Below are 17,698 nucleotides of genomic sequence, written 5' to 3'. Positions count from 1 at the left end.
TCTTACCATACATCCATGGTCCTCACATGCACTGTTCTTTCATCGCGTGCCGGAGAGCACTGCGGTGGCTGACGTCAGCGCGCCTGCTCCCAGCTCCCACCTCCTCAGCCCAGCAGCGCTTGCTCAGACCAGAATGGCGGCTCTTTTGGAATCGCTGTTGTTGAAGAAAGAGGAGACAAGCAAGGCACTAGAGTGGTTAAAACATGTCGAGGTGGGTGACAAATGGTCTAATCTGAGATGCAGGCAACAAGTGCGGTTTGGTTGACGTTGCAACGTTTGTGATACGTAATGTCAAGGCATATTACCCATGTAAACAAACTTTTCGAGCTAGCAAGCTAGCTAACTTATGGGCACAGAGCTTCCATAGGCTAATGTAGCATACATCATGCTGGCTATTTTGCCAATTATTAAAGTGCATTTATGGTCATTGCTGTGATTCACATTTGCTGTTGCTATCATGTTGTGTCTGAATATTAAGAGAAATTCGCTTGCCAGCTAGCTTGCTAGTAAGTTAGCAGAATGTGCAGATTGCACTCAGCCCATGTGTACGCAAACTATTGATGTCTATGTAATAACCATATAATTTGCATGTAAAAATTGAAAGAAGAAATGACTTGGTGACTAGATGGATTGCTTGTGCGCAACATGCTTTTACACTGGGTATATATGTACTTCCAACAGGACAGTGACAGCTTGACATTGAGTGAGCTTCAGGTGAGAGTTGACCGACAGGAGTTTGTACCTTTCCTCCTAAACTTCCTGAGGGAACAGAGCAGCCACGCCCTGACCCATGGCCCTGCAACACCTGCTAAAACCCCCAGCAACCGTTCGCGGCCCGTCCCCACGCAGGGACTCTCCAGCGAGCGCAGGGGCTGCAGGTCTGCCGGTGCTGGCTCTGGACCCCGTAGTGCCAGTCGGGTCCAGCTCTTCTCCCCCGCCCCTTCTCCCTCCTCCTCTCTGGGTGGGGCGGAGTGCCTGGCTGGTGTCAGTGCCCTCAGCAGCCCCTCCTTCAGCGCGGCATGGAGCCCCGCCTCCAGACCCGGCCCCGCGGACCGCCGCACCTCCCAGCGTGTCAGCCTGGGGGACTTCATGGCGTCGCCCCCGGAGCCCCAGCTCAGCCCCAGCCCCGGCCTGCAGCAGCGAAGCCGCAGGAGGAGCGCCGGGATGGGGGGAGGAGCGCAAGGCAGACATGGCGGGGTAGGAGGAGGAGGTCGCGGGTACCAGAACGAAGAGACGGGGAGGTGGGAGGGAGCGGGACGCAGAACCAGGGGAGGAGGTGGAGGAGGAGGAGGAGGAGGGGCCGGTAGGATGTGCGAGCAGCTGTCGCCTCCATCTGTGGGACAGCTGAACTTCAACAACCTGGAAGACTTCCCTCCGGTCGGGGCTTCTCTCACGTCTCCCTCGTGAGTTCTCTACCCACTCCCTCACTCTGCAGTTCACCTTTAAAGCTGTGAAGGTCAAGGACGACCTCTATGAGACGATTAGAAAAAGACAATATCTTCCTGTATCTAATCTAATGCATATAAGACACCATGCACATAATGCGATAATCATAACATTGTATTGCATCTCTAAAATGTAATCGTATGATTAGTTGTATTCTATTGTTTTGTCTGTTGTCATATTCTATTGTTATATTTTGTTCTTCTACACCTCTGTCCATCAGGCAGGCCAAGCCATCTCGGAGGATCAACCCGACCCCGGTCAGTGAAGAGCGGCCTCACTCCAGACCTAAGAGCTGCTTCACCTCTACCCCGTTCAGCAAGCCCCCCAGCCCTCCACCGGGCCCTGAGGCAACTGTCGGAGCCTTGGCCCTGGGCAGCCCTCTTAGTCTGCAGGAGGAGAGAGAGCTCCTAAAGAAAGAGAAGTAAGTGGACCTACTGTAGACCAGACTGGGAACTTTTAGGCAATTAGAAAAACATTTACCAGGAGCTTGCTCGATCGTCTCGTTGAGAGAGGTCAGGTAAGAATTTTTACAGCTCACTTTTCTGGCCCCCGGGTGAAACTGTTTTTTTGCTTCCCTGGAATATGTAGGGATGGGACCTATACCCACCCCCCATTGCTCTCTGTAAAGCGCATTGTGTTGCCTCTGTTTAGGAAATGCGCTATACAAATAAAGTTTGATTTGATTTGATTTGATTTGATTTTACTGCTCAAGATTATATTAAATGCTCATTCTCTAATTTTAGAGTACAACTCCATCCGGGCCCAGACCAGGCACTCTAACCATTATCCTCCTCCTCGTTGTTATTCATACGGACCTTGGACACTTCATCCTAGCTTCAGCCTAATTGAATCTAGCCTCAACAGAACACGCTGGAGCATCTGGAAATCTAGACTGTGACTGGAACTGTGCTCTCCCCTCCTCTAGTGTACGACTCCATAGTCCTGTATTGCTTCATTGCTCTTACGCTAATGCTCTCCCCACGACTGTGTTATGTTCAGGTGTAAACGAGCCCAGCAGACATGCCTCCCCCTACCTCCCGCCTCCCCCCTGCCTCCCTCCTCCTCCCTGGACTCCTGCACTCCCACCAAGGCGGGGCCGAGGCCGGGGGCCAAGGTGACCCCGGACGCCCAGGCCTCGTGTCCAGAACCCTCCAAGGTCACCCTGGCAGAGGAACTGGACCTTCTGGCTGAACTGTACTGCACCTGCATTTCCGGTAAACCACCAGCAGGGGGCGATAGGGGGTGAAATCCACTTCGGTTTTAGGAAGAGGGATGTTTCTGGTACAATTCTGGTAACGTTTGTACGTTTCTCCTGTTCTACCACAGAAAACCTGGTTCCCAATGTGTTCGTGGAGCTTTTCTTCATTCTGCAATTGCTGACGTCTCGAACACCGGCGGCCTCGGAGGGAGACGAGGAGGATCTCGCCGTGTGTGCGCTGAGGCCAGGTGAGAGGAGCAGAATCTGACATGAGCTTCCAGAAGAGTCCCCCAAAAAAGTGACAGTTAGACCTCACCAATATTTGTGCCCTGTTATTCCTGCAGATGTGCTGGAGAGAGGTTACCTCAGGAAGGTTCACAATTGCGTGTACTTCGCCGTGAGGGTCCTGGAGAATCAGTTTGAGTGAGTTTCTGCACTTCAGTTGATTCCTCATCCCTGAACATTTTCTCGTAGCCCAATCGTCCAGGACCCTAGTGAGCGGGCCGCTAATCTTTTGCGTCGATGCCGTGTGTCGTTAACGTCAGGCTATTGGCCCACCTGGACAAGTGCACCCTGCGTCTGCTGGCGGAGAACGAGAGGGTGACGTCTTTCTCTCCGACACTGAGAGACCGTTTGACTCTAGCCCAGGACAACAGCACGGCCAAGGTAACAGAAACACGCCGGTGTTTATTAGCTAAATGGTGACGATGCTGACGGGGAAATGACTCTCACACTCTCTCTCTTCCTCCAGGTCTCTCCCACAGTCTCCTCCTTCGTCCACTCGGTCTCGTTCCAGCCGACCACAGACAACCGGTCCAACTTCAGCAGCGACAAGGCCTTCCACACCTTCAAGAAGCAGAGGTACGGTACAGAACACACCCGGGTTCTTGCGGAGAAGCCGCTCACTCGTGGGATGACACCACACTGTACGCGCCGAGCTAACGTTCCGTCGCCCGGCTTGCAGGGATATCTTCTACGAGCTGCTGCGTGAGTGGGAGGACTTCCACAAGGAGCCCGGCTGGGACTTTGAGGTCGCCCTGGGCAGCAGGGTCAGGTAAGGCCAACACTAGGACTTGATAACCCTGGCGCTGGATTGTATTCACAATATGTATAATGAATTAGTAGTTGAACACTATAACGGATTAGTAGTTTATTGCGGTATCATGACGATGGTGACAGACACGTTTTCACAGCACCTCCTCCTCTCAGGGGAATGGTGAGTCAGCTGACCGCCGCTGGAAACCACTCCCATTTCGCACGGCTCTTCCAAAAGCAGCTGGTACAGGTACGTACTGCTGTGGCACAATCCCTCCACTGCATTTGTACATTAGCTTTTCTAGGTTTACTTCTATTTATTTAGTCATATTTTAATCTCTCACATATGTGCTGCACACGCACAGATTACAGGACGTGAATAGATAGATCCCCTCTTTCCCTGGTCCAGATATGTAAGGGCCCGTCGCGCGCGTCGGGTTCTCCCTGCGACGCCCCCGACGCCGACCTGCTGGGCATGCTGGGAGTGGAGGGCCTGGGGCGCCTGAAGCGCCTGCAGGAGCGCCTAATTCAGCCCCAGGGCATCACGGGGCCCTGCCCCCCGCCGGCCTTCCCCGGACACCAGCAGTTCTTCAGGGACTTCCTGCAGACCGCCAGCTGGTGAGCCCGGAGCGCCGTCAGGGCCCGCCTACCTCTCGTCACCTCTAGCGCCTTATTTGATCACGTTGGTCAGCTCGCCTGCTTCCCCTGCGTAGGGGACCAGCGGCCCGCTGTGTGTGTGACCTGACTGGACCTGTGTGTGTGTGTGTGACCTGACTGGACCTGTGTGTGTGTGTGTGTGACCTGACTGGACCTGTGTGTGTGTGACCTGACTGGACCTGTGTGTGTGTGTGTGTGTGTGTGTGTGTGTGTGTGTGTGTGTGTGTGTGTGTGTGTGTGTGTGTGACCTGACTTGACCTGTGTGTGTGTGTGTGTGTGTGTGTGTGTGTGTGTGTGTGACCTGACTGGACCTGTGTGTGTGTGTGTGTGTGTGTGACCTGACTGGACCTGTGTGTGTGTGTGTGTGTGTGACCTGACTGGACCTGTGTGTGTGTGTGTGTGTGTGTGTGACCTCACTGGACCTGTGTGTTGCAGCTGCCAGTTGAACCAGCACCTGAAGGACCGCCTGTGTCAGCAGCTCCTCCAGCTGGACGAGGTGTCCATCCTGGGCCCAGCCGCGCCGGGGGGGGGTGAGGGCAACGGAGGGGGCGAGGGGGATGGGGACATGGAGCAGCAGGTAAAACTTGGTCCCCTGAGGATTCTTTTCGATTCTGCCATGCTGACCCTCGTTTCTGGACGGGGATCAGCTACGAGTTACGACGCGCACAAACCTTTGAAATGGCTTTATTTACATCCAGGAATTATATTCACATTTAATGGGATTCAGATGTATCATAGATTTTACAGCTGTGTTCTCTCTCACACACACACACACACACACACACGCGCTGTCCTCCTCTTTGGCTCCAGGACGAGAAGCAGCGTTTCACCTCGGTCCTCCTCCTGGCCCGGCTGCTGGCCAAGTTCCTGGGCTTCATCTCCTTCCAGCCCTACCAGAGCTCAGAGAGGCCCTCCAGAGAGGCCCAGCAGGCCGCCGTGACCCTGCGCAGCAAGGTAGCTCCGCCCACTCCACACAGCACGGGGTGGGGGGGCGGATCAGCTACGTTGGGGGGGAGGGGCTGAACAAGAATTTTGAGTTTTCATTCTGTCCGCATGAAGAGAGATTGTCTTCAGAAACGTTTAAATTGCCGATCGATACACCCCTCATCCTTCATCTGGTGTGTGTGTGTGTGTGTGTGTGTGTGTCTGTGTGTGTGTGTGTGTGTGTGTGTGTGTGTGTGTGTGTGTGTGTGTGTGTGTCCTCTCAGAGTTCTCCGGTGCTGGATGTGTGTGCGGTGTTGCGTAGCTCCGTGAGGAGGAGGCGTACCGTCCTGACGGTTCCCTGGCTGGTGGAGTTCCTCTCCATGCTGGACTTCTCCGGACCGTACCTGCTCTGCTACCGCACCGCCCTGGGCCTGCTACTGCTGCTCTACCGGTCACAGCTCTCTCTTTCCCTCTCTCTCTCTCCCACTCTCTTTCCCTGTTCCCCTCTCTCCCTCCCCCTCTCGCTCTCTCTCTCTCCCACTCTCTTTCCCTGTTCCCCTCTCTCCCTCTCTCTCTTTCCCTCTTCCTCCTTCTCTTCCTCTCTCTCTCTCTCTCTCTCTCTCTCTCCCTCTCTCCCTCCCTCCATCTCTCTCGGCTGATGTTCTGCCTGTGTTAACCCCTTAGGAAGATGGTGTTGGGCAGAGCTGGCGAGGCGTTCTACCTGAACCAGCTGCTCACAGTGGCCGTACTTGGGTGGCTCTTCCAGGTGAGACAGTTGGAAAAACACTTTCTGTGAATGTTCAGCCCGTGAATGACCGATCCTCCTCTGTTCTGAAAGTGTTAGATCCCGCTGATTCCCATGTTCTGAATCGGTTAGAAGCCGGTGATTCCTCTGTTCTGAATGTGTTTAGATCCCAGTGATTCCTCTGTTCTGAATGTGTTTAGATCCCAGTGATTCCTCTGTTCTGAATGTGTTTAGATCCCAGTGATTCCCGAGGACCTTTTCTTCACTAGTGATTTCACTGAGGGCGCAGAGCTGGAGGAGAGCAGTGGCAATGTTCAGGGACTGGTAAGCCAACAGATATTTATCTTTTACTCTGTCCATAACGTATCTACCCCTACCCCACTTTAATGTTCAGGGACTGATAAGCCAACAAATGTTTCCTTTTACTCTGTCCATACCTCATCTAACCCCCCACCATAATTTCCTGATCTCACTCTGTATAGATAGATAGATAGATAGATAGATAGATAGATAGATAGATAGATACACAGACAGACAGACAGGTAGGTAGGTAGGTAGATACTTACTTACTCACTTACTTAGCTACTTTATCCCTGAGGGGAAATTGTTCACCTATGTATTTTCCCTCAGGACTGTCTCCCCCTGGTGGACCAACAGCTCCTCTACACCTGCTGTCCTTTCCTGGGTGAGTGGACGACCCAGTTGACCTGGAAGGTTGTGACTGGAGGTGTTCCCTCAACATTAGCTTAATGTTCTTCTATCCCTCCCCAACTCCCCCCGCCCCGCCCCCTCCGCCAGGCGAGTTCCGGAAGCTCCTGGCCGCCTTCGTGGCCGGAAGCTCAGCCAGGAGCGGGGGCCTGATCCGAAAGATCACCCCTACCTCCGCCGAGCTGAGGGGGGCGCCCACCCCCACCCGCTCCCAGCAGAAACTACAGGTAGGCCAGAGCACAGAAGAACGCCGTCATCTGCTCAATCTTTATTTAAACAGGGAGTCACTCTGGGACCAAGGTCTCTTTCGTGCATGAGCCCTGCAGTACGAATAATACAGAAAATATACTGTACTCCTGTCTGGGGACATTCCATTCAAATTCCCTCATTGATTGATGGCTGTGTGAGCAGGTGGACCTGGAGCAAGCCTTCTTCCATAACCAGCCCCCATCCCTGCGACGCACCGTCGAGTTCGTAGCTGAGAGGGTGGGCTCCAACTGTGTCAAGCACATGAAGTCAGTCCCACAGCTCTCTGTTTGTGTGTGTGTGCGCGCGTGTACGTGCATGTATGCATATATACAAAAATGACATGATGGTGTGCACATTTGACTGTGTGTGTGACGCAGGGCCACCCTGGTGTGTGAGCTGGTCCAGAGAGGCGAGAAGCTGCTGAGAGATGGGCTCGCCTCTCCGGGAGCCAGCGCTCCCAAACTCAACCACTCTATCTGTGCTCAGCTGTGTGACGGAGGCATGCAGGTGCTGGAGAGGGCCACCAGGTACGCATCTAGTGGTGTGCGAGTGTGTGTGGGTGTTTTAAAGGCATCTCAGTTGTGTGAAGGTTCTGCGCATCTGTGTTAGTTTGTGTGTGTGTGTGTGTGTGTTTGTCTTGTGTGTTGTTTTACTGGTTCTCTGTTGTGTGCGTGTCCAGGTTCTGCAGTGAGAAAGGCCCTGAAGCCATCAGGGTTTTGCTGCCTGAGGAGACCTCTCCTGCTGTGAGTCCCAGGCCTGGTTCATCGTTAGTCAGCTCACTGCCTCTCTCTCTGTCTGTCTTTCTCTCTGTCTCTCTCTCTCTGTCTTTCTCTCTGTCTCCAGCACACCTGCACCTAACTGACGTGATCTCTCTTTCTCTCTCTCTCTCTCTCTCCCTCTCCAGGTTCTCACCACCTCTGAGAACATCACAAAGCGTCTGGCCACAGAGAAGGCCTGCAGCTGGCTCTCCTCCAACATCACAGGTATCTTCTGGAGGGAAGGTGGACGTCTAGTCACTCTTGGCAGTATTGCTTCCATCCTCCTCACCCTCTCTGGGTTTCATCTTTGGTCCTCCCAGCCAAGCTTTAGCTAGAGACGCCACTGAAAAGCTACCGAATCAATGTTGTGGTGGGTGGTATTTATACTGTACAGAGGAGTGAGTTTTACGCCAGCTGTCAAGTTGTTGTTGTTGTTGTTGTTCCTGCTGCTACTGCTGCTTCTGGGGTTCATCTTCAAGTGACGTCTCAATGACACAAACACACGGTTCTAAAGAGAAACTAAACGCCATCACTTTCCTCCCCTCTCACTCCCAGCCCTGATCAAGCGGGAGTGGAAGAGCATGTTTGACCGCGTCCTGAAGAGTCTGCCCGAGTCAGGGGACCTGGACGGGTCTGGGGCGGTCGCCCAGGAGCAGCCCCCCACCCCCAGGGGGAGACAGGGGGCCCTGGCCGTCACCTCCTGTCCCCCAGACTGCCCTCACGGTGCCCCACTGCCATCCGAGGTCCTGGTGGAGATCAAGGTGCACAGAATTGGAATCAGAAGAAGCTTTCTTATTGGCCAGTTACATTCACATGTACCAGGAATGAGTACCACTGGATAATGGAGGGGTTTTAGAATGACAGATAATAGCAGTGTGTTAGGAGGTGGCAGCAGACTTTTGGTGACATAAAGGAGTGTGTGTGTGTGTGTGTGTGTGTGTGTGTGTGTGTGTGTGTGTGTGTGTGTGTGTGTGTGTGTGTGTGTGTGTGTGTGTGTGTGTGTGTGTGTGTGTGTGTGTGTGTGCGTGCGCGCGTGTGTGTGTAGGAGGTGCTGAGTGTCGCAGTGGGACCCAGGTCTGCGGAGGAGCAGTTTACTGGTCCACAGCTGGCAACCCTGCTGGGGAGAGTAGGAGACACGCTGACCTGCAAGAAGGTACATACACGACACACACACACACACTCCCCACAAAATCTTTGATTAAACTGACCCACCCCCCCCCCCCCTCTCTCTCTATATATATATATTTCTACCTCTCTATCTCTCCCCCTCTCTCTCTGACCTACCTCTCTCCAGTACCTGTCTCCAGTACCTGAGCAGATGCTCCTCCGCTGCTCTGTCCTGTTAGCCTGCAAACTAGGTAAGAACCAGCGCAGACTGAGACCGCTGACACCTTACAGTTCTTCTTGTATGGAAAAAAGAAAAGAAACACCGTGCATTAAAAGCATCTTAAAGATTGTAGTTTCCGGCTAATCTTTTGCCATATGAGATGAATTCACGCCCTTGCACCGAGTATTTTTCGGTGAGCACACCGTTTCCACCGTAAGGGTGCGTGTCCACCGGGGAGCTGTATTTTAGAGCTGGCATTGTTTTCTCGTTGTTTACAATGGGTAATGCGCTCTAGAGCACTATAGAGACGAGAGCTGTGTTCCAAGCGCTTTTTAGCGCTACAGCACCATGAGCTCTAGGCTTTTAGCTTTAACATTAGCTAGCTATCTTAACTTAGCTAGTTAATCTGCAGTCTGCAAAAACACGACACTCGTTGCTAACGTAGCTGTAAAACATCGGTAGCCTAGACAGCTCTAAACTCCAGCTCTAGTGCGCTCTACGCAACTGTTAGCTTGGCGCTGTTCAGCTACATACAGCTCATTGGTGGACACACAGCCTAAGCGCTTCACCGAGCTCAACGTTCCTGTCATGGTTAACGTCCGTCTGCTCGTGCGTCTGCGCAGTGTGCGGGGATCTGCCGGTGGTTTCAGTCCGGGAGGGCGGCCCCGAGCCCGACCCCTCCCCCATGCGAGCCCTGCTGGAGGCTCTGGCGGAACTCTGGAGTAGAGACTGCTGCTCCGCGGCCCCGCTCCACCTGCTGTTTACCCAGCTCTCCCTCGCCGACACACTCGCCGCCGGCCACCAAGAGGTAGGTCTGACCGCCGCCAACCGGCAAACACAGGGACGGAGACCACGTCGGTTTCAGTGAGTGAGATTGGACGTGTTGCTCACTCTCTTTCTCCCTCTCTTCTCTTTCTCTCTCTAGTGGAAGCACTTCCTGTTCCTGGTTGCACAGCTGGTGGAGAAGGGGCTGCTGGGAGAGGAGGAACTGATGTCTCATTGGAGGAAGCTATCAGCCATACCCTGGCCAACGGTGAGAGTCGTCGTCGTCCCGTCCCCCCCCCGTATGCTTGACGCAACAGCTATCGGTCGAAACTCTAAACCGGAGTGTACTAATGTGCTCCTCACACATTAGGAAACAAGACTACATGTTTGGATATACTGTTGTAACATCTCTCTCTTTCCTGCTCTCTGTTCTAGGAGTTCATGGAGAAGATACATCAGCTGTTCAGCACCTCCTCCCCCTCTTCCTGTCCTTCTCTGCCTGGGTTACAGAGCCACATGGACGTGCTGCAGGTCTCACCACAACCACTAGAGGGAGCCAACTGACCAGGCAGACAGATACTACTAACAATGAAGATAAAGATGATGATTAAATGGTAACATGGCCTGTCCTTCTGTCTGACCAGTGACTGCTCTGAATCACAGTGCAGCTGTGCAAGGCTAGCCTCTGCTGCTCTGTCCCTGCGGTGTAGCTGGCTGTCACGGCACACGGCGGCGCTGTCCGGCACTTGGTGAAGGTGGAGAGGTGAACCAGAGGGCGCTGCTGCTGCTCTCTGAGGGATGGCCACCTCTGCTGGGGTCACGCTCTGCCAGCAAGCCATCCAGACACCACCGGGGACTGTTGGAGCTTTCCGAAGTGTCAACAGTGTTCCAGCTGATTAATGACCATTTCTGTGTTGGGAAACTGACTTTCCATGTCTTAATGTTTTGTGTGGGATTCATGTGTCATAATTAACTGAAACATGGGACTCATTCATAGCGTGTCTATGTGTTAACTCCAGAGATATGCGATGGATTTAATTTTAGTCTCGAACTCTTTAACACAGCAACATGCTGCTTTGACCAACACTGTGATAATGTGTGTCTCATGGATGCCGCCGCTGTATTTGTGATATAATGGATTTAGTTCATGTTGAACATGCTTTTATTCTTTCTGCTGCTTTCTGCCGTACCATTTATTATGTGACAATGTATTGAAATATAAATAAAGAGTTATTCTTTGAATGAACAATGTTTGTCTTTTTTTTACAGTTTAAGTGCTTCTTAACTCGTTCGGGAAACCGAACTAGATAAGTAAGCTGTTAACCGAATACACTAGATCAGTAAGCTGTTAAATTTCAGAAACTGAATGTTATGTTGCTTACGTGCAGATACTTAAACTGTTGCTGAAGTTTAGACTGAAAAGGGACTGGCATGTGCATTTATGCCTAGTTTGCTGCTGAAGATCTAATTTTGAAAGTGATGGTGTTTTATATAGGGGCTTTATATAGGAAGGTTTAAAAAAAAAAAGGAAGAAGTTTTTATTCTATTCTGATTTCTGTTTAGTCATTTTGCTGTTTGAAAAGCAGTTTTTATATAGGCTACTCCAGATTATTCCTCTGGTTTATCTGTCCACCAAGAGCTTTCTGGTATTTTTAAGACCCAGCGTTTTCAGCAAACTCATCCTTGGCCAATGTGGGATGTATGTGTTTTAAATGCCTGTTATAGCCATCCTTTTACATTGAATAAAACCCCCAAAAAAACATTTGGAATCAACTGCTGTTTCACTGAATGTATTCTGTTATAGTATATATTATCAATTTTATTATGTAAATCCAACATGCATTTAATGAGTTTATATTACCTGTTTCAACTAAATTATATGAATTAAATTAAATTAAATGAAACTAAAATAAGTAATTTACATTGTGCCAAATTGATCTGACTATGTAGCAATTATGTAATTGATATAGTTTTACATAGAATAGTATGTATAATTATGTAATCGATATAGTTGTACATAGAATAGCAATAGAATCACATTTCATTCACCCAAATTAATATAGTCATGCAATATTTATACTAAATAATGTTGTATATATTAGTAGAGTATATTAATTAAAGCTGAATTAAATAGCTCATGTAAGTTACTCAATCCAATTAGATGGAAAAATATGTTATAATTGTATTACATAAATCCAACACATTTTCTTTTTGTGTACCGATAGTTTAGCAACGAGTGTTGTGTTTTTGCAGACTGCAGATTGACTTGATTAACTAGCCACACATACAAGCTAAACAGCAGAGGAGAGGTCATGCAGCATGCCCATACAAAACTTTATGATGAAGAGCTCTCTTTTCAAGCGACACCAGATGTGTTTTACCCTTTCTCATCTAGTGTGCAGAGTGTTCCAAGAGGCATTTTGGTCTGCCACCATTGATAACGCCCCTTGAAAATCGAAAACAAACTTAGCAGCTCTGGACACTTCGCCCCCCCACCAGTGTGTGGCCTGCTGCAATGCCTTCTCCCTGCTCTCCTCCCTGCAGCTGCACTGCCATCTCCACGACGATCTCCGTGACGACGACGATGAGGATGATGGCGCCCCCCTTGCGAACTGTGCTGATCTGTGTCTCGGCAGCGTGGCGGCAACGGAAGCAGTGACCTCCGACCCCGAGGGCTCCTGCGACAAGTCACCGATGCCGCCTATGCCTGCGCCCCCTGCCGACGGACATTCAGCCAGAAGCAGGCGCTGCTCCACCACCAGCAGTCCAGCTGCAGCGATCTGTAAAACCCTGACAATGACGACAGCCCTCCTGCGCTCGACTCGCCCACTCCCGGCTTTGAGGCCACGTGGTGTCCCGCCTTGGATGCCTCCAACAGCCCCGACGCCACCACAGACGGCCCCGCCTCTGCTGCACCGTACCCATGCTTGTACTACGGTAAGAACGTCCGCTCTCCTGCGGGCCTCAACAGCCACCAGAGGACCTATCACATCAAGGAGTGGCTCCTGGAAGAGGACTTGGCCCGCTAAAGTCATACAAGGAGGAGTAAGAGGAGGAGGAGGAGGAAGGCCGCCTCTGGCGACCAACGGCGACGCCAAGCAGAAGCTCCTGGCGTGCCGCTCCTGCGACATAGAGTTCCCGAGCACGGCCAAGCTCTACCTGCACCGCAAGGAGAAGGACATCCGTTGGGGCGATGGCACCTGGCCGCTGATCAACAAGTGGTGAAAGGGCGAGACGTACCCCTTCCAGGTCAGGCACGCCAATCACAACTGTTTATATAATATGGGTCCGGTTTGATACAACTACTTGATACGATGATAGGACGACTAACCCATCTTTCGTTGCTCGTGATTGTTTGTAGGTTTATCCAATTGCGTCCAGAGGCATTTTGGTCTGCCACCAGGTCTGCGGCAAGGTCTTCCTGCACCACCTGTCCCTCCTGGCCAACACCAAGCTGCACAACGCCCAGAGTCAGTGCCAGGCGGCGGAGGTGGTGTCGTCAGGGGCGGGGAAGGCCCCCAGAGGGCCCGCCAAGCTGGCGGAGAAGAAACCTAAAAAATCGTAAGCGAAAGGAGGCAGGAGGAGAAGGGTGAGTTCCTGTGCGCGGAGGTGTTCCCGCCGTAGACGGCTTTGCGGGAGCACGCCGAGCTCCACCAGCCCAGCCACGCACAGGAGGCAGTGCAGCGTCTGCAGCCCGGACATGGACGTTGTCTCCAAGGGGCCCGGGGGCCAAGCGGCAGAGGCTGCACCACTGCGGGCCCTCCCACCGGCCTGGACGCCTTCCTGCAGCACTGCCAGGTGCACCTGCTCGCCAAGTCTGAGAGCTTATGACTAACGTCATCACTTTGATTGCATTATTCCTTATTATTTTCTTTGCTTTAACATAACCAGCCTACTTACATTCTCATTGTAGCTGCAAATTGATTGTGGTTCATTTTCATTGTAATATGAGTTGCAAATAAAGGTTGTTTTCAACAAATATGTGGCCCACCATGCATCAAATCATAAATGGGATTCAGAAGGCGGGATAGCTCATGACCTAACAACAACTATCAGCAGCTTACATAACATTAATGGTAGCGGACAGTGGCAAAAGCAGTTACACTGATGATTCCTATAACGTTACCTATTTTGCTGCAATTGGTTCAACTTCTGTTTCTGGACAAAGGTAAGGGATAAACCCAGATAACACAAGGCTAGCGGACCTACAGCGGGTCCCCGATGGATGCTCCACCACCATTCCACCGGTAGTTCATTGTCTATATCCTAGGCCCATTGGCCCTAGGCTTATGGATTTCTATTGCTAAATTAACTTACTCAAAAACAAAAACAAAATTGGTAAGCTTTCCTTTCAATTCAAGTGATAAATACATGCAAAGTATAGCCTAATATATAATGGGTAATTACTGAGACACCTATACTGTAGGTATAATTTAAAAAAACAGGAGTATTTTAAATGTTCAATTACTGCACATACATTCAATGACTGACATAGCACCACCAGGTAACCACATTTTTACATAGCTTATAACATCCAGTGACAAACAAGGAACACAGTCTATCTAAGCCTGCTGCTGCCCTCCCGTGGCTGAAAACGGTAAATGCAGTCTATCTGCCTCTATTGCTGAAACTGAACAAGCAAAACAGTCTATCTAAGCCTGTTGATGCCCTCCCGTGGCCGAAAACGGTAAATGCAGTCTATCTGCCTATCTGCTCTTGTAGTAGCAACATGGAACTGCAGGTTCTGGGACCACTGCCTCTTGTGGTAGCAACATAGAACTGCAGGTCAACAACACGACAGAGGAAGCCAGGGAGGGAGGGAGTGACAACCGGACATTTGCTATCATTGGTGCGCTGGCTTACAGCCACGCACAAAAACAAATGCACAATTACGCAGATACTATTGCACAGATTTTCACGAAATTTGATGGAGAGGTGTACCATGGAGCGAGGAACACCCTCTAATTTTGATCCAAGGCCACGCCCCCTTGATGCTGATTGTTCCACAGTGTTTGTTCAATATCTTTGGTTCTAAAGGTCCCATAGCTACCAAACTTGGTGGGAGTGATGTTAGGGGCCCATAAATCAAGTCCATGGTAGAGACCACACACCCCTCGATGCTGATTGGTCCACATTTTTCTCTCAATATCTTTGGCTCTAAAAGTCCCAGAGCTACCAAAACTGGTGGGAGTGATTTTGGAAATTTGAAAAATTTACTCTGTCAGTTCCTGGCTATGCCAATGCTCAATGCCCATGCTGTGTCAGATGGATTGTTCAACCCAGGAGAAAAGAGCCTTCAGACAGGCAGACACACACAGACATACTTTTCTCTATTATATAGTTACATTCCTTAGATATGTGGGAACATAGGCCTGTGGAAACATAGACACGCTCCCCGATACAGAAGGAATCAGCCGATTTATTACAGAAAAATCAACGTAAATCAGACAATTAGAATCGCACAGGAGGGCAGAATGTTGACATAGTCTATCTCGATTCATAGCGTGATAGGCTATGCAGGGTAAGCTATTTTTTACGAGCGGTTTTGAGGGTGGGTGGGTGTGCCAAACGACCAAGACGTGGACACAACACAGAGTGCAAAACTAGACCTCACAAATGCTCTTCTGGATGAATGGACACAAATTCCCACAGACACACTCCAAAATATTGTACAAAGCCTTCCCAGAAGAGTGGAAGCTGGAAGATAGATAGATAGATAGATAGATAGATAGATAGATAGATAGATAGATAGATAGATAGATAGATAGATAGATAGATAGATAGATAGATAGATAGATAGATAGATAGATAGATAGATAGATAGATAGATAGATAGATAGATAGATAGATAGATAGATAGATAGAACTGTAGCAATCACAGGTACTTTTCACTATACAGTAGATTGTATAGAGGACAGCTAAACAACTCTACAGATGTGTGTGTGTGCGTGTGTGTGCGTGTGTGTGTGTGTGTGTGTGTGTGTGTGTGTGTGTGTGTGTGTGTGTTTAGTGTTCCAGTGTCCAGACAGGAACGTGCTCCGGATAGCAAGGGTTGGATTTCTGTGGGATGAATATTTGATGCGGAGGACCTGGGCGTCTCTCCCCAGGTTCAGAGCAACACTTCAGAGATAGGTTAGGGTGAGAGGCACACACACACACACACACACACACACACACACACACACACACACACACACACACACACACACACACACACACACACACACACACACACACACACACACATAAACTGTACTGTGCCTTGATCAAGTGTTCTTGTTCTTTGCAGTGGCCCATTCAGTTGTCTCAAAACAGGGAGCCTATTTCTATCTTTTAATTTGTTTCTCCATCTCTTTCTTACTTTCCTGCTACCTGTATGTCATCAATATTACTTCCTGCAGCCCCCAATTATAATCTTTTCTTCTCTGTCTCTCAGTCTCATATTTCATGCCGGGCTTTGTTGAAGAGGGTTGGATATTGGATATATACATTGGATACCCGACTGTCACCTCTAAATAATGGCACTAGAGGGTAGTATTGAGTTAGTTTTAAAAAGAAATATAAAAAGAAATAGCAAGGGGTTAGCTGGTCTCACAGTGCCATCTGGAGGCCAACTCTGTAAGTCTCTCTCTCTCTCTATCTCTCTCTCTCTCTCTCTCTCTCTCTCTCTCTCTCTCTCTCTCTCTCTCTCTCTCTCTCTATGGGAGCAGCACCATGCAAGTACAGAGAGTAGTATGGTCGATCAGTGGAGCATATCACAGTAGGAGCACTCTGGTAATCTACACCAGGCAGTGCAAGACCAAGGCCAGGAGAATCTTGAAGGACCCCCATCGCCCGGATTGCAGACTCTTCTCTTTGCTACGGTCGGGGAGAAGGTGCCGCATGTGCTCGGAGAGGCTCAGGAGGAGCTTCTACCCACAGGCCATTCGGATCCTGAACAAGGACATTGCTGCTCTTGCTCTCCCACCTCACCAAATAACACTCTATTGTCACTACTACCACACCTGGACTCAGCAGCTATACTCAGACATATTACTCATTAGAATATACATTTAATATATACTTCTCAAAAGAATTAAGGGAACACTTAGCCTACTCACACTTAATCACATCCAGTCCTCAATGGGTTAATGGTTTTGGTTTCCATTCACCGTAATTTTGTTCTCGGCGAATTGCACGATGTAATCAATAAAGATTTTCAGCTTGGTTATTTTGTTCATGGAGATCCGCGATGATAATTGATGACTGGCGTTCCCTTAATTTCTTTGAGAAGTGTAGATCTGTGAATATGTAAATATATATACCATATTTGTATGTATGGATATACCTTTATATAGCCTACCCAGATCATACTTCATACTTAGATCCGTGAATATGCATGTGAATATTCCATATATTTAATATATAATTTGCCTTAGATATAGGCCTATAGCCTACATACATAGCCTACTTCTCTATTTAAGTCTCTAAAATAAAGTAAAAATGCATCAATATCTTTGTATTCTTATAATTTGTAAATTCAGCCCATTCTTGAATAGATTTGTTTTGTTTTTAAATATTTTGTATTTACTTCAATTTTTATTTTATTTTTTACTTGCCTTTTACTCTACTTAAATGGCATAAGTTGCCTTTTTTTTGTAATAAATAGACTAAAATGATGAGGGGAATCTAAAAACCAGCAGTGCAAGTTTGAGTTGAGCGTATGAAACGGTATGAGATCTCAGATGCCCCTTCCTTCCATCCTTCTCGGTGCTCCGCCTTACTCTGTCGATCGAGCAGGAAGTTTCCCATTCGTAATTCAGAGTAGCAGCAGTTTGCCGTTGACGCTCGCGCAGAACCGCGCTCTCTGGCCAGGAGAAATGACTTGAATGGTAGCAGGTAAAGAC

The 17,698-nt window shown here is 49.6% G+C and overlaps 2 protein-coding genes across 2 annotated transcripts in view; both read left to right on the top strand.

The window, feature by feature from the left end:
* The first annotated feature begins 665 nt into the window (after window positions 1-665).
* cdan1 (codanin 1) lies at window positions 666-10,996 on the top strand. The gene is made up of 27 exons (XM_084438554.1): window positions 666-1,403; window positions 1,667-1,867; window positions 2,446-2,660; window positions 2,773-2,892; window positions 2,989-3,067; window positions 3,190-3,310; window positions 3,396-3,505; window positions 3,609-3,698; window positions 3,854-3,929; window positions 4,089-4,297; window positions 4,772-4,913; window positions 5,147-5,290; window positions 5,545-5,711; window positions 5,945-6,026; window positions 6,240-6,329; window positions 6,636-6,690; window positions 6,804-6,940; window positions 7,125-7,228; window positions 7,340-7,489; window positions 7,642-7,705; window positions 7,867-7,945; window positions 8,276-8,481; window positions 8,766-8,873; window positions 9,015-9,078; window positions 9,671-9,855; window positions 9,973-10,080; window positions 10,248-10,996. Exons 1-27 carry the CDS (start codon window positions 667-669, stop codon window positions 10,374-10,376), a joined length of 3,972 nt encoding a protein of 1,323 aa, XP_084294680.1. The 5' UTR covers window position 666; the 3' UTR covers window positions 10,377-10,996.
* Window positions 10,611-17,698, top strand: part of stard9 (StAR-related lipid transfer (START) domain containing 9) — a gene marked incomplete at its 5' end in the record, with an annotated part of 41,149 nt that continues 34,061 nt past the window's right edge. The window contains 5 exons of the mRNA XM_084438924.1: window positions 10,611-10,670; window positions 12,357-12,594; window positions 12,784-13,030; window positions 13,194-13,373; window positions 13,437-13,610. Coding sequence (XP_084295050.1) covers window positions 10,611-10,670; window positions 12,357-12,594; window positions 12,784-13,030; window positions 13,194-13,373; window positions 13,437-13,610 — 899 coding nt within the window. The remainder of the gene's footprint in view (window positions 10,671-12,356; window positions 12,595-12,783; window positions 13,031-13,193; window positions 13,374-13,436; window positions 13,611-17,698) is intronic.

Source organism: Borostomias antarcticus, assembly GCF_949987555.1.
Source record: "Borostomias antarcticus genome assembly, chromosome: 5".
NCBI classification, from domain to species: domain Eukaryota; kingdom Metazoa; phylum Chordata; class Actinopteri; order Stomiiformes; family Stomiidae; genus Borostomias; species Borostomias antarcticus.
This window is presented reverse-complemented; position numbering and strand designations above follow the sequence as displayed.

Excerpts from the sequence above, each read along its gene's own strand:
- cdan1 (XM_084438554.1), top strand. The coding sequence starts at position 667 with ATGTACTTCCAACAGGACAGTGACAGCTTGACATTGAGTGAGCTTCAG. Across the intron at positions 5,712-5,944 it reads CTGCTACTGCTGCTCTACCG|GAAGATGGTGTTGGGCAGAG; the intron begins GTCACAGCTCTC and ends TTAACCCCTTAG. Across the intron at positions 7,706-7,866 it reads CTGAGGAGACCTCTCCTGCT|GTTCTCACCACCTCTGAGAA; the intron begins GTGAGTCCCAGG and ends CTCCCTCTCCAG.